Consider the following 15,615-nt stretch of genomic DNA (forward strand, 5'->3'; position numbering starts at 1 on the left):
TGTTTCTTACTCCTCACTCATGAAAAGACATGAAAAGCATGAGAAAAGCTCAGTATAGATGTATCTTGTGCCAGATCCAATCCTTGGTTATCAGTTTCACACAACTTAAACTGTTATTGGTCTTGTACATGCAGTCATCATACTAAGTCAAACCTTTGTTAGTACAAAAACCTGACATTATTGAAGAACAACGATACGTAGCTACACTTGGAGCGTATCGTTGCATTGTAAAGGTTTGTGGCGAGCCTCGACCGAGACTAGCGCGGGGCAGCTCGTTCTGTCTGCAGCGCGTGGCCAGACTGCAGCCTGCGAGGTCTGGCGAGGCAGCAGACGACAATATTGGTTGCTTCACAGGCAAAACATTTTTTTTAAAAGAACAAAAATCGACTTGTTGCAGCCGAACAGCGCGAGAAACGTGCGATGCGGCACAAACTCCCGCGCGGCCGAGCAAACGACAGTCACGTGGCCTTGTGTGTCGTCTGCTGGAATCACGACTGAGACACGTAATCAAAGGCGACACCCCGTGTTGTGTGTTCGGGGTGGATAAAGTGACTCCATGTGCACATTTGACCCTTGAAAGTTGAGATACACGATCAGTTGACACTGTCTCCTTGGATTTCAAAGCTCGAGCACCGGCCTGGTGGTCATGCACAGCACAAACAAACACGTGCCCTGGGAGCCATGCTTCTCCACTGGCTTCCACAGAACTGTTTATGCCGCGGGCTGATGAAAAGCTTGGTGGATATACAATGAGAAAAGGTAGGGATTTGTTTATTTTTAGCCGGATAATGTCTGGCTTTGTGCGAGGTGCGGTGCTAGCTGAACTACAACCCCAGGAAACAATTTTTGGGTTGTTGTTTATTGATTTATTTGTACGCGAAGAGCTGTATACAAGTCATGTTTATTCGTGGTGCTCGACGGACCTGTGACTAGACTGCCAGTGGGTGGAAGTAAAGGCTTGGGATTAGTAAGTAATCGTTCGAACACTCATTTTTAATTCGTGAAGCAGGCTGATGGTTGTCGAGGACTTGTCGCTGGCATTAATTGAAGGCTTATTTTTCGGTAATTACTTCTGCGTCCTAAAGAACCGTGGTGTGGGTGAGGGAAGAGTTCGCGACCTGACTAACGGTTGTGACATTACGACCTCCTCAAGTGTCATGACCGTTAATGAAGCGTGAGGGAGGTATATGCCTTTTGTTTTGCTCACATTGACGTACGCATGTACTTGGCACGACATGCAGTGTGATAGTTTATCGAACTGACAAACAGACTTGCAACGTTGATTGTCATGGACCGTGGAGACCTCATTTGACGATGCGATAAAAGTTTTGTCATACCATAGGAGGTCAGGTTGATAAAACTGCATGCCTACGACATGAGCTTATTCTGTGATGTTCGAGGATGTGATGTGGTTGTGATGGTGAGTACACTGAGAGGAAGCTGGTTTCGTGCTGAAAGTGTCTGTCGCGATGGTAGTGTGGAAAACAACTATTTATAGCCGGCTGTGGAAAGTTGGTTTCCGTGCAACGCTACACTTAACGACGTACGAGGTTTGTATCCGCCTTTCCTGGATAGTGTCAGGGGCCAGCAGCTCCTCCCTGTGTGCGCTTAGGGTGGTGTGTATAGTGAAGTGTGTGTGTTGGTGTGTATGTATCGGTGTGTAGTGTGTAGATGTGTGTATTTTATGATGCATGTTTGTGTATGTGTGTGTGGCGGTGTGTGCATGTAGCATCGTGTGTGGTTAGAGGACAACATATCTCCTTGGTTAGTCATCGACATGTACGACACTGTCATGCGACCTCAGATGACTGTGTCCTAGTCTGACCGTCCATCTGCTCCCAGAGACCGGTAGACGGTGTCTGTTGCGTAGTCACGGCTTGACACGGTGGTGAAGAGGGTCACCTTGTCAAGCAATGTCTTTGATTTATGCCTTACTTACCCAGTGTTTGTACAGCGACTCATCGCTCCCCTATGCTGTCGTTCTCGAACTGTCACGCCATGTATTTATAAATGCATTAGATAACAGGAATATCAATACTGCAATGGTTGAATCCACAAACGAAACCTAAAAAGACGAGGTGCTGTTTGTCTGTATATGTGTTCAGTATCATGTCTAACTAGAAATTCCTGTCATATAAGTAATTCTCGATAAAGATGGCTGTTTTAGCGACACTTTTAGTGGAGGGAGTCACTCAGACCTGATACGCTGGTTATGCAAACTTACTGTTCTCTTCAATATTTCCAACAAGAGGAAACAAAGAGAAAAGGACGTGTGCAAATACCTAAGGCTGTGTTAGCAGAGGAAAATTCTCCTTTGAAGTATCGACTGGCTTGTGTACACACCTGCCATGTCACAACGTGCATACTGTTTATTGATTTATTGATATAGAGATGATCTTCAAGAGTATATATATATTCATTCTAGAGAGAGAAAATGCTGGTTTCCATATTCTTCTGATTTCGTGCCCATGTTTTTAAGTACAGTATGTGATTTCCACTTCCCACGCATGCGCCGCTAATTTCTCCGTGACGGAAGTGTTTTGTAGCCATGGCGAGTGCTTCCTGTGACACGTCTGCCAACCCATCACGTTTCTTTATTATTCGTGACTGTATTGTTGAGGGAAAGGTAAACAGGAAACGAATGAAAGAAGGAATGACCTGAACACTGAATGTTTGTACATGCCTTGAAAACAATTTTTACATCTGCGGGTTTCAACCTTCTGCAGTTCATGATCTTTTCATGATTCAATTTAGTGCCGCATGCTGGCACATAACTTCTTTAGGACATCGTATTATTATCGTCTTCTTGTTTGGATTGTAACTTTATCACACTTCCTTGCTAAGTGACTTGGTTTATTTCCATGGGTGAGTAACTAGACTGCATCTAAAAAATGTAGTAAAAATGATTATACAAAGCTATGAAAAAAAGCAGAAGTCAGTTATATCACAGGTCCACCGACTGAAAAGATCTTGTGATCCATAACACGCCAAGTACATAGGCGTAGAAATACATTGTTTCATACTTTCATGTCGCCGGAACTCCGTTTCCGTCTTGTTCACCTGATGACATAGTCCTGCTGGTGAATTGCGACTGATTTGCAGCTACTATTCCTGTGTTGGGATGCCTATGGTCCTAGGTTCAGATCCCGTCTTTTCACTTGGCTGGTGCGTTTGCAGGTGGTTGACAGCAAGGCAGGAAGTGCTTCCACCTAGACCCGATTTCCCACTTGGAGGGAGGGAAGGTGGAGCGGGGAAAGAAACCTGAGAACACGGGGAAAAAAATCTCCGACCACCAACGCTGCAAACGGGTGTCGCATGCCAAGTTTAGAGGACCTTTTGGATTTTTACTGCATTTGTGACAAACGAGTATTGTAGCCAGTGCACACTACCTAACCCACTGTTCTCTTTGACGAGAGGCCGCCTTTACAGAGGTTGTCGCCAGTATGGTTTCTTCACTCTTCATCGCCCTTACCTCAAAATACGAAGATGCGACCAACTAACCCACTAAACGTTTGTAACATTTCCTGTGTACTCTTGACAGTCATAAGTTAATAAGATACAGCTGCTTCTAATTAGAAATGTTCCTTGTAACTCTTTGTAAAATACAGATGCAATCAGGCAAACTGTTGACCGGTAAAAGCTCATGTCGTAGTCATGTGCAACCAGAGCGAACATTTTGCTGATCTCCACTGACTTCCCGCTATCTCGTTTGTTCACCTTACAATCTTTACCCTTTGACCAGTCTTCTCAGTCCCACAGAGACAGAAAACCAGTCTTACCTTGCTAAAAACTGACATTAGATTAGCAGCAAACGCCACAACTTATTGTTATTTCATTCTTTTTCCGTAACATTCAGATTTATTCGTGCACATGTATCTGTGTTTATCGCTCCCTGCATCTTTTATTAGTAAAAGGCCGCGCCATTCAGGTTTCTTGCTTTAATTTGCAGGTCGTCTAATGAGTAGCGCGCAGTGCTTCATTTCCTGTGATGAATCTGCTGGCTGTAAATATGTCAGCGCATGATGTATGATGTATGTGGTCTTGAGAACCGCATGGTTTCACGACATGTTTCTGATACTGCTTGTTTACTCTGCACCGCAGCGCCCTCTCATCGGACGCCATTTCTGATAAGGGAGTTAATTAAGGGCTTCGTGACCCTCGCTGGCAGCTGTTCGTAAGATGTGGGGACATTACTCCTTGTGCAGTGCAGTTACGCAGGACAGAAAAATGTTTAAAAGTTTACAAGAATTTTTTAATTAAAATAACTAAAACTACAGACACCAGCACTTGGGGAGGAAGGGTACTTGGTTTACTTCGGGGATGGGGAACTTCCGGAAATCACTTTGTCTGGCAGTGAAACGACGGCTTTACCAAATACAACAGATTAATGTTTCTGATAATTTTGTCTGGCTTGCGAATTATAAATATCCACATGTCCCACGGAGGAAAAAAGGTTCCCTACCCCTGGTTTCCCTCAACACTTCTCAGGTGTAATGCGAGTTGTGGCAGGTCTCGTATTGTCTCGTTTATGAATGGTGTCTCGTGTCTGACGTCTTGTCTGCGTCATTTGTTTTACATCACTTGAAGCAGAAAAAGACGTCATATGAAAATGTGTGCATCATTTGTACCACGTCATTAGAAGCAGAAAAAGATGTCATATATGAGAGTTGTTCGCTCATGGATAAGTAAGCTGGGAAAAATAACTGTCTTCGTCAGCCATCTTTATAACTATCTCAGTGACATTTCTCTGAACTCTTCAATTCAACTACAAATCTCTTCATCCTCATCGTCAACTGCGGGGGCTCGTCGAACGTTGTGTTGTTTTGTGTGTGATACGTCGTGCGTATGCGAGGTAAGTGTACTTGCGTCTTATTACATTATCTAATCGAAGGATTCGCGCTCACACGCAAACAGATTTGAAGATGAAATATTTTAGACATTATTGACCTCTGACACATTGAGGAATCCACCAATGTCACGACGTTGTGGGGCGGGTTTCGTGGGACATCCTGGCGACCCAGATGGGTGGGGGGGGGATTGTCGTGGGGAAAGCGGAAACTATCCCCATGAGTCAACGCTCGCGTCAAAGGCTGTAATCACACGTACCAACGGAGTTACGCGCGGGCAAGTCGTTATCACCGGGCACAAACCTGTTGACGCAATCGTCGCTCCTTTCGCCCTGCTACTCCACTGCCACCCCATTGCCACCCCACTCTCAAGCTGTTTGATTCTTTTGTTCAGCCTGTACTTTTATAAGCTGCTTACAGTACGGGGGTGTGCGTAGGACGATTACCCGGTTGAAAGAAAATATTCATTTTCGCTTATAAAAAGTTTCTTAGCGTTCCAGTTCGCACTCGTGTGCCACCCGCTTAAGTTTAACTGCTGCACGAAGACTAACTGTTGGCTTTTCCTTACGCATGAACTGTATACGTATCGCCGTAAACTTTATAGGCCGTAGTTTAGGGAATAAGTCGTTTTCCCAGGGCAACATGGGGAACCGAAGGAAAAAGTCTTGTTTTGGAAGTTACAATGCTGTGTCAGAGTCAGCGGACACTACTTCACGTTTCTTTACCCCAGGACATATTTGCCACCGCTTTATTACTAACGACTATGGGGGTAAAACAATATCTGATGGGTCTGGACACCGCTTTATAACTTCGGAAACTGGATGCCTGTCTTTGAGTTCCTCTTTGCTCCCAGCTGTCCGGTGGCACAACGGTTAGCGCCAGTCCCCAATGCAGTGAAGTTGGCTGTCCAGAGTTCATTTCTCGTCTCGGGCATGTTCTTTCTCTGCACGTGGCATCTGTTTACAGGGCTGGCTGCCTTTGCGTGATATAGCCTCAGTTGCTGGCACGGTGTAAAACACCAATCCCCCCCCTCTCCCTTTGCCCCAGGACAACGACTTAACTTGGACCCAGGAGATGAAGGGGGCTGTACATTCACCTGTATTGTACAAATGACAGCACCACCAACATCGTAGACTAGATTTTGCATAAAGTGCAGTTAGTATGCAGAAATTTAATTCTAAATTATGCACAACAGACAGCACATCTGTGGTAATTAGATTGGAATTTAACAATGAAGTTTGGCTAGGAAGGGAGGGGGTTGTGTGTATGCACGCGCGCCTGTGCGCTCTTGTGTGTGTGTTTGTGTTACTGAATAAACTGTGCATTTGACTGACAGTTATCCCAAACACGGGGTGAAAGTCTACTGACAATATTTTTTTTTCTTTGTTGCAGGCCCAACATCCGATGCTGGTTAACCCTAAGTTGCTGCACACTGTTATTGTTTCCAAACCCACATCATCTAACTCGCAATTTTTATTTTGGTTCAGCAAGACGGGGAGAATCGACTCCATGCCAGTACCTTGTGCCGTATCTCGATGCTTGCATTGATGTCCGGGTGTTTCCATCTGACTGAACACTACACACCCCGTCCAGCACCTTGATCGTCTTATGATCTGCTAGAACCGTCTTCTGGAAGATTCCCCGTCTTGCTACGAGACTGACCAATCGCTCAGCAATCATAGCAAGACCGTTGCCAAGGGTGACGGATATTGAAGACACCATATGAGTGGGAAGTGTCTTGTGATTTTCTGTGCAAGCGACAACCACTGTTGTTTCCTGGATTTGTTTATGTGAGATTTATCTCTTAGGTGAGAGTATTTTCCTTAAAACTGGAGGCACTCCATTCGTCTGTGTATAATCAAGAGATGTGAGTGTCATTCTATTCGTGTCGCTGTCAGTGTGGATACATTTCAAAAGGAACGGACTATAACGGTTTGAAAACTTTGATCGTCTGATCAGAGCAAAAGATGCGAGGCCTTGATAAGTGACCTCGGTGGCAAACACATGCCCTCTGCAGCTGATTCCCGCAGCTGGCGAAAACTCGTTTTAAGGCGCCACTTCGTCTCGTAGGGGTGGAACTGAAGCTGAGAAAATTCTTCTGCGGGGAAACCTTATCTTCGACGCTACAGTTGTACATTAACATCGTGACTGGTGAAAAGAAAACAAAATGTCATGCTTCCTAAAAAACCACGACTCGCATTTGAAGTCCGAATAGTGATTAAGTGGTGTCTGCTACACTCACCTTTCACTTAAGATAGTCAGTGGGGAGAGAAGAAGAAATGGATTGTGTGCCCTTCATTGGTTTTTATCTCAGCACCTAGAGCATTATTGACTGTTCATCAATCAACAGCGCACTCTCTCTCTCTCTGCGCGTTACATTTGGGAGGCTTAACTACCGCATATACCCAAAGATCGATTAAAACCTGCAATGCAAAAACGCTTAATTCTTCTGAAAGCAATAAGCTGAACTTGTGAGCTTTTCGCTGGAATATTTTTTTTAATCTGCTGTTAACCTGCAGATATCAGAATGCATACCGCGAGATCATGGCGCCCTCTGCTGGGAGTGCTGGTGATGGTTGTGACCATTCACGGACAGGACGATGATGCTGGCGACTTCCGGCTCGCCCTGAGAAACACTGACGTGCACCAGCACGCTTCAAAGGCCGAAGATGCCGAGAGGCTACAGCACGCTAGCTCGTCAGCCACTAATTTCATCAGCGGTTTATCAGGTTCACGCTTCCAGCAAGTACCCAACCACAAGACTCGTTTAGTCGTGCCCGGGCAAATCGATAACGGTCGACCAAACCTACCAACACTCGTGAGGGGAAATGCACCTCCTTGGCTAAAATTATCCTCCGGAAACGTGGCAGGCCGTGACGATGTCGGTGGTTTTACTGTCCGAGAAAAGCCAGATTCCGAGACGCTGCTTTCTTTTCACTCCCACCGGGGAGACAAACATGGAGCTAGTATGGAGAAAATGCCGAAGGCAAAAAGGCAGTGGAATTTCCTCACTAGTTTTCACTCTGAAGGAAGCAGTCCAGTAGACCGCAAATTAGAGCTGACAGAAACGGTTTCTGGTCCACCATTTCGATCGATAGTTCCAGAAGTAATGGGGTTTTCCGACCTTAAGGGGGACAACTCGGCGATCAAGCAGTCTTTATACTTAACTCTTCTGGGAGAAATTGCTAGTCACACGTCAAATTTAGGCAAAAGGGGGTTACGAAGAGGGCAGATAGAAGATATGGCGGCCGGAACCCGGAAGATCACGAGGTTTACTGGGAGACACGGCTCAGCTCAAACGAAAAGAACAAAGACAGAAGCTATGTTACACACTAGTAATTATTCAGTCAGTCTGTCCTCGCGGGGTCATGTCCGGTCCTATAAGGACCTCAAGGTGATCGAAGCCGACAAACCTTCAAGAAGGTTTAAACATTCTGGGGAACGAAAAAGACGTGAGGTTGACCCTGAAGCCGAGGCTGAGCAGACCAGTCCTCAGTCCAGCACTGTGAATGAAAACGTTACTGTTAAAGAGTTTCTATTCTGGACATCAGAAGGGGGTTCAGTTAATGCGAGTGGAGTGCAAATGGTGTACGACGAGGAGCCAGCGCCTAGTGAGGATGATTATGATCAGAACGTGGACTGGACGCCGGAGACCACAAGCCCGGGCATAACTAGTGCATCGGATGAAGCGCACCATTCATCAGCCACAATGTCAGCAATCAAGTCAACCACGGATACGGCAGGATACAAACCGACCACAGATACAACCGCATATGCCTCGAGCACAGATCCTTCTGGTGAGCCGACAGAAGCCGTCGTTGGAACAACAGAGTCCTGACTCAACTGCCAGAAACGTCCTCAACCTTTCCCGAGACGGTGGATGACAGGCGTGAGGCTTACACGTCGACAAACTCAAGTGCAGAGCCCGCAATAGTTACGGGATTGACAGAAACAGTCGAAACTTCTTCTAGTCACGCAGATCCCTCCGGAGATGTTATCGATAAAGAAAAAACAACCACTTACACAGAAAGCGATGTTGTACCGGAATTTGGAGTTACTGACGTCGTAGACAAGTCATTCGCCACAGTAGTTTACGAATCACAAAGCACGGTCACGCAATCGACTTCTGTGTCGGAAGGACAGACAGGATGGGTCTCAAACGATGTAAGTGTTGTTGTAGAACTCGACTCGAAGCAATCGACGACTGGCTCGGTTGAACTTGACCAAACCAGCGTCACAGGCTCCTCATCGCACGGACCAGCTGATGAAGTGAGACTCATTAACAACAACGGCTCTTTAGTGACCCGTGAATCTGGGGAAAAGTTGGCATTCACTTCCTCCGCCAGCTACCTTATTAATGTCACACAGGAAACCCCGACCTATCCGAATAACACCCACGGAACCAGCCATTCTAATGAGGTTATTATAGCAACGACCTTGCCATCCTTCCGGTCTGATCAAGACGAAAGTAAAGTGTCTACAGCATTGCCTTCTAGCAACACTCAGACAACGGTGGAGGATACTTCCCAGGATTCGTTGGCTTCGAGCCCGTTGAGCACGCTAGAAGTTTCTGATCCTACAAGCACTTTCAGATCGGCTTTTATTTTACCAGAAGGAATCGAGGTAGAATATTCTACCCCAGAGGATGCAGACTTTGTAACAGGCTACACGTCGACGATTGGCATGCTTTCCTCTTCTCACCGGATGGAGACGTCCCAGGATTACTTCCCTGAACAGACGGGTGAAACTAAAGACAAACCGAAAGTACCTCCAGAACCAAGGACCTCGAAAGGGGGCGATGGGGTTGATAACGGTGAGCAGACAGAGCCCGCTTCGGAGCCAGACTTTGACTGGGAGGCGGCAAAGGTAATAAATAAAACTGGCCCTGTGTGTCTTTAAATTGGGGATTGATATTTGCGGTAGTCAGTTTAAAATTTAGGGTGTAGCTCTGGGGGAAATATGTTGGCAGGAGTTAGAGATTCGAAAAATTGGAAGCGGGTTTGAACACACTGGAACTTCCAAAGTTTATTGCAGTGATTTTGTGATATTGTAAAAGGTTGTGTGGTGTTTTTTGTTGTTGTTTTTGTTTTTTCTGGGTTGCAAATGTATTTACCTACATGTCTAGTTTTATCACATGTGTAAGCGAGCGCGCTGCATGCAGGAGTCGTGTCCGTCGCTAAACTCCATGCGCCCGCGAGCATTCGCACGCCTGAAATTCGCGTGTACGGTTTTACTTTTGGACGACAACTTTATGCACCTAATGGACTTAGGCATCTTGTTTTTCCTGCCCAGAATAGCCGACCTTAATGCCCTCAGTGTCTTTCCCTTTTTATTCTGCATAGACGCGTGCCTGCCCATGATTTCCAGATACTTCCCGCTTGCTTCCCCTGATGGACGTTCGTGACGCTTCAACAGACTCTGAACCATGAAACGTACTAATAACGTGAAGCGCCGTTATCTCAAAAGTTATTTTCATCCTTTTTTTTTTACAAGGTCCTGTTTTTGTGACAAACACTTCGTCCTTTCTTTATTTCTGTTTTCCGACTTTTTTTTATTTTAATTTTTTTTTGTATTTTCTTGTTTTTCTTTACTTTTGTATTGTTTTGCTTTGCCATTTTCCTACATTATAGATAATATAGCTCGGTTGTAGGTTCGGATCTCGCTTACGGTACACAGTTTCTGGTAAAGTTTATATAGCTGAACTACTTCGCTATCATATAGCCTTTTTGCAGACTGGCGTTAAACAAACAAGCCAACCAATTAACCAGTTAACCTCACAGACGTAAGACATCTTGATGGGTTTTTTTTTATTTTTATTCGATGTAACAGTACTTATTGTACAGTATTCGTTTTGTTAAGTAGCCGAATTTCGCTTGTTTGAAGTTGACTCTTGACAGTTTTTGAAATCGTCTTTCTGTTTTAGTAAGTGTGAATATCTTGGCACCAAGAATAATCAAAGGTGACAATTTCAGGCACCTCAACGTGTTACTTGCCTTTTGCAGGCAGACTGGGGCTACTTCTGGCACCTGCATCTGTACGTACTGGGGGCGCTGTTTGGATTGCTGGGGTTCTTCGCTCTCCTCTGCATCATCAGCACCTGGCGCGTGCGACTTCTCTTGCCTCGCCCTTACTTCGTCACCTTGAACCTACTGGTGCTGCTGCTGTGTGTCAGCCGCGCGTGCTACCTGCTGGTAGATGGATACAACTCGCAGGGCACATTGTATGTCGCCTTGGATCACTTTCTCTATCTTATCAGCTTCCCTTGCCTGACATCGGCCTTCAGCGTGCAGGTGTTTGCACTGCTGCAAGCCACCACCTTGCAACTTTTGCCGCCGGCCATACAAAAGGTGAGTGAGATGTGCAGGACTCACGTTAACTTATTTACTTATATTCTGTTTTCTTCTCAGAGTACATGTAAGTATATGCAAGTGTGGTAGAAAAGAGACCAATCTCAGTCTAGCTTGGAAAGTTTGTCTCCTGTTATATTTACGATGACCGCTGTCTGGAATATTCATGGTTTACCGCCTCATAGTTGGTAATAATTGCACAAAGTTGCTAGGGGAGTCCTTCGGGGCGCTTTGTTCAAGGGAGATAACCAAGGCGTTCTTCAGATATTTTGTAGAAGGTTATCTACCTTTATATGCTGTCGTGTACTGACGACTCCACCATTGCTGTCATGTTAATTTTCCTGCCTCTATCATCGTCTAGATGGGCTTGCTGCTGACGATAGTGGTCCTCCATTGCGGCCTGGCCATCAGCACTGCTGTGGTGCTGAGCACCGTCCCGGGCATGGCAATTCTGCTTCTCGTCTGTCAGCTCTTTTTCGTCGTCTGGGGCCTCTTCCTCTTCTCTGGCTACATCATCATTTTCCGACGACTTCACGCGCAAGCGCTGAAGCGGCAGAAGAACCTGGGCAAGCAGATGCCCAGCTACCACAGCGGCGCCACCGTCACCCTGGAAGTGGACACTCGCAAGTTCATGCTTAGCGGCGCTGTCAAGGTCAGTTGCGGTTACATTTATCATGTTCGAGCATTGCGACATGCTGGTAGTCTCCGCCTTTTTTAAATCCCTCCGCTCTTTTTAAATTTAATTTTAATTTTCTCTTACAAAATGTTCATGGATGATTCTTCTTTTTTTCAAATCATCACAACTCTCCTATGGCCTCGACTACAAAAACTGATTCGATAAGATAAGAGAATACTTTATTTATCCCAGAGGGCAATTTAGTTGCAGCTCGATTAAAATTCGTACACAACAAAACAGGCTTCTACATTCATGTCTCATTCATTCGCACAGCCCCATTCAAAAGTCCATGATGCCGCTCAGAGTAGACAAGCAATCCTGTGTCTCCAGTAGTGTCTTTTTACAGTTCTTGTATATAAGCTTACATTGGTCATCAAAAACAATAATCTGGCACATAATTTTTTTCTGAATTACGAGGAATTATTTTTCCCAAATCTTTTTTTAAAAATCCTTATTTCATCGTCAGAATGCCTGAATTCTTAACTGGTAATATCTCACATTAACCTACAGTTAGTCATAGTCATCATTTTATGATATAATGTTCGACTTTTTTATATATATTGTGTTGTATATCTCAAATAATATAGTAACAGTAGACTCACACTTATTTGCACTTATTTATCCCGGCTTACGATTGATGCGAAAATCAAAAGAATCAGTTTCCTTTTTGTCTTTTTTTTTTCAGGTGACGCTTGGCGCAGCTATCGCTGGTCTCCTCGTCGTAGGCTTGGAGATTTACGGCATCGTCTTCATCTACCAGATCTTCTCGCTCGCCAGACGGCAGCACTGGCCATGGTGGATCTACCACACCTTGCTAAGGTGTGCCGAAGTCCTGATGGCCGGCTTGCTGTGCTATGTCGCTTCACATCCTTTCCGTCAGCGACGCGAAGGTCGCTGCTGCTGTCCCGTACTCTGCGCGCCTTGCATCGAACTCTGCTGCTGCTGCTGCGTCGGTTCCGGACGCTTCAGGTCGTCACTCCAACAACGAAGATGTGGGTTGGCCCGATGGCGACAGCTGCCTCCTGAAGATCCGCCGGCCAGCGTGGCGACAACGATTATAGCCTGTTAAGGGCCGGGATGGAAGGAACAATGGTTGGGCGAGAGAAACACGAAACTGGGGGGACACCTCAACGATCGCGCCCAAGACGCGTATCTGCTTCAGCGACAAAGACCACGTGATGCCTTTCGTGACGTCACAGCATGGGCTTGAGACGGGAGACGCGGAACTCGTAAATTACTTGCCAGTGACGGAACGGGAGGGGCGCTATTACTCGGGGTCCCGGCTCTTGCCCTACGCTGACGATTATCTCGACGAGGGCTACAACAACGACAGCTCAGTGTTTTCTTCCACCCACTGTCAGGAGATCGGACTCGAAAGCTTTTCTGCTCACAACGGCGTGCTCAACACCGCCTTCCACCCTACCGCCGAGGACGGCGACGATGATGATCTGGTGCCGCCGTCGTCGGCTTTGCTAAGCAAATCCCGCAAGAGCAGCCTGGCCAGTAGTGAGTTTTTTCATCCGCCTTCCTCCCTCTCCATCGCTGGTAGCTTCGCCTCGGAACTGGACAAAGCCTTCAGGAGTATGCGGGAAGAGTCCTTGCTAGCCGACCTAGAACCCGTAGGGGATGGTGTCGGAGTAGGCGAGGGCACAACCACGACCAACCTGGCCCAATTTCTTCCCGACCCTGTGGATCTGTCGAGGTTTTCCCGGGGGCAGCCTTCTGTTGTTGAGAGTGCTTCTTCCTCCCACCCAGACAACACGCCGATGGAGAGGTTTCTTCTGGACCAGCAGGTGGGCGAGTGCCCAGTCGGAAGACCCATGCGCCGCTCGCGTTCAGCCATGGGTCGGCTCCTGGAGGGAAGCAGCAGTAGTGTCGGGCCTTCGGACGTGGAGCCCTGGGACCAGAAACTGTTCCGTTCTAAAAGTGACAGCATCGGCGTCGTCTGCATTAAACAGGTAGACGGTGACCACTACATGTCTATGCTAGACGTCGAGAGAAACCAGCAGCCTGTAACATCACGCCCCGAGGACTGTGAGCGCTGGCTGAAGCGTGACGCTGATGAAGCACGCCAGAACCCTTCGGTAGGTGGCGTAGCGATGGACAGGGCACTGGCGGGGAGGAGTGAGGTGGAGGACTACGGCGCCAACGGCTCGACTGAGCAGGAACTGTTTGACCCCACGTCTCATTTTAACAACCAAGAGATGGGCAGATCACTTCTGACGCCCATTGACTACCACTCGGACGATATTGAAGTGTGAGGTTGGCGGGGTGGCTTCCCCTTCACCATTTCTTCTTTACAGCATTCCGCACTCTTCGGGGCCAACGAGATCGCGAAATCAGCAGTGGTCAAAGGCCGTGGAGAGGGTCAGTTCACAGGGTTGTAAGAAAGTGTCTTCCTACCCTGCTATGGCTCGTATCCTGATATATCCTATCCCCGAACAGTCTTTCGTGACATACAATACGATAGTATGTGATGGCGGAGTGTCTTCATCGCCCTTTTCGCACTGTGATCATAACATTGACAATGAACATGGCGGTGTGTGGGAGAGCGGATGTGTTCTTGAAAGCCCATCGCTGACATTGAAGCAGGAGAGTCTTTTGTCCTTCTAAATGGGACGGCATCAGAGTATGGCAGGCATGGCGGGCATTTCATACGAGCTTTGTTTTCGCAAGATGTTGCATGTAAAAGCTGTATACAATGCTGGCCAATTTGCGGAGAAAAAAACCTCATCGCTTCACAGGATGGGATATGCTGAAAATAGTCGTCTGAGCTCTTTGAATGACTAGATTCTTGATCACATTTTGAAAAGAAAAACAGTATTACATGTACTCACTAAATATCTTTGCCATGTTAACATTATGTCACTGATACGTGAGCCAATGGTGTGCTGCTCGATGAGAGTAGGAAACACCCAATAAAGTTCGTGAACAGTGTTTACAAACTATTTCTTAGACGTCACCAACCTACTGGATGACTGGAAGGGAGTTTGACAAAGGCGGGTGTGAAGGCAGTTTGTTTTCAAAACTAATGTCTTTCTAAATAAAAACATAATATGTTAATGGGGTCTAAATGAAAAAAGCTCGTTCCTGAAATGAAGGATGTTTTGTACGCATATTTCAGTAAATGCTGAAACTTCTTGGACATGGTAAGATGACCATGCGGGTCTTGCGGGGAGGCATAAATTATTTTTTAGTACGAAGTGCAGTCGGAGCGAAACAAAAGCACTGGTAGAGTTGAACAGAAATTATCTGGTCACCTGATGATATCGTAGCACTGGACATTAGCCGTTCTCTTATCAACAGAAAGATTGTACAGAAAACTAATTTTTACGAGAAAGAAAATTAATTTCTATGTAAACCGCGTTTAATGCTTACGCACTAGCTAGTCAGTCACACAACTTCGACTATTTAACACTGCCAGTGCAGTCACCACCAGGTTTGCGACATTATTTTGTGTCACATCGAATCTCCAAGCTGAGAACATACAACTTTTTTGGGCTGACTAAAGAGTATTGTGGACTTTTTCACCAAAGTAAATTTTAAAGCGACAAATTTGATTGAGATTTAGTGTCGCAAACACTATTTTAGTAGCTTAACACTGCAGAACAGTTATTTGACTGCGTGTTTTTAAATATATATATATCTCAATCTTTTGCCATTTTGTAATTGTAAATTCTGGCTTAAGATGGACAGTTCACATGTTAATTATGATGTCGCGATTCTAACATTTAAAGTGTAGATT

At 46.0% G+C, this 15,615-nt stretch overlaps 1 protein-coding gene across 1 annotated transcript; it reads left to right on the forward strand.

The window, feature by feature from the left end:
- Positions 1-247: 247 nt before the first annotated feature.
- On the forward strand, positions 248-14,807 carry LOC112565335. Its single transcript, XM_025240741.1, has 6 exons — positions 248-759; positions 6,240-8,636; positions 8,702-9,713; positions 10,850-11,194; positions 11,556-11,846; positions 12,556-14,807. The coding sequence occupies exons 2-6, from the start codon at positions 7,375-7,377 to the stop codon at positions 12,937-12,939; spliced, it is 3,294 nt and encodes a 1,097-aa protein (XP_025096526.1). The 5' UTR covers positions 248-759; positions 6,240-7,374; the 3' UTR covers positions 12,940-14,807.
- Positions 14,808-15,615: the final 808 nt, after the last annotated feature.

This window comes from Pomacea canaliculata, linkage group LG5 (genome assembly GCF_003073045.1).
Source record: "Pomacea canaliculata isolate SZHN2017 linkage group LG5, ASM307304v1, whole genome shotgun sequence".
NCBI classification, from domain to species: domain Eukaryota; kingdom Metazoa; phylum Mollusca; class Gastropoda; order Architaenioglossa; family Ampullariidae; genus Pomacea; species Pomacea canaliculata.

Excerpts from the sequence above, each read along its gene's own strand:
- LOC112565335 (XM_025240741.1), top strand. The coding sequence starts at position 7,375 with ATGCATACCGCGAGATCATGGCGCCCTCTGCTGGGAGTGCTGGTGATG. Across the intron at positions 8,637-8,701 it reads GCATATGCCTCGAGCACAGA|GTCCTCAACCTTTCCCGAGA; the intron begins TCCTTCTGGTGA and ends ACTGCCAGAAAC. Across the intron at positions 11,195-11,555 it reads TGCCGCCGGCCATACAAAAG|ATGGGCTTGCTGCTGACGAT; the intron begins GTGAGTGAGATG and ends ATCATCGTCTAG.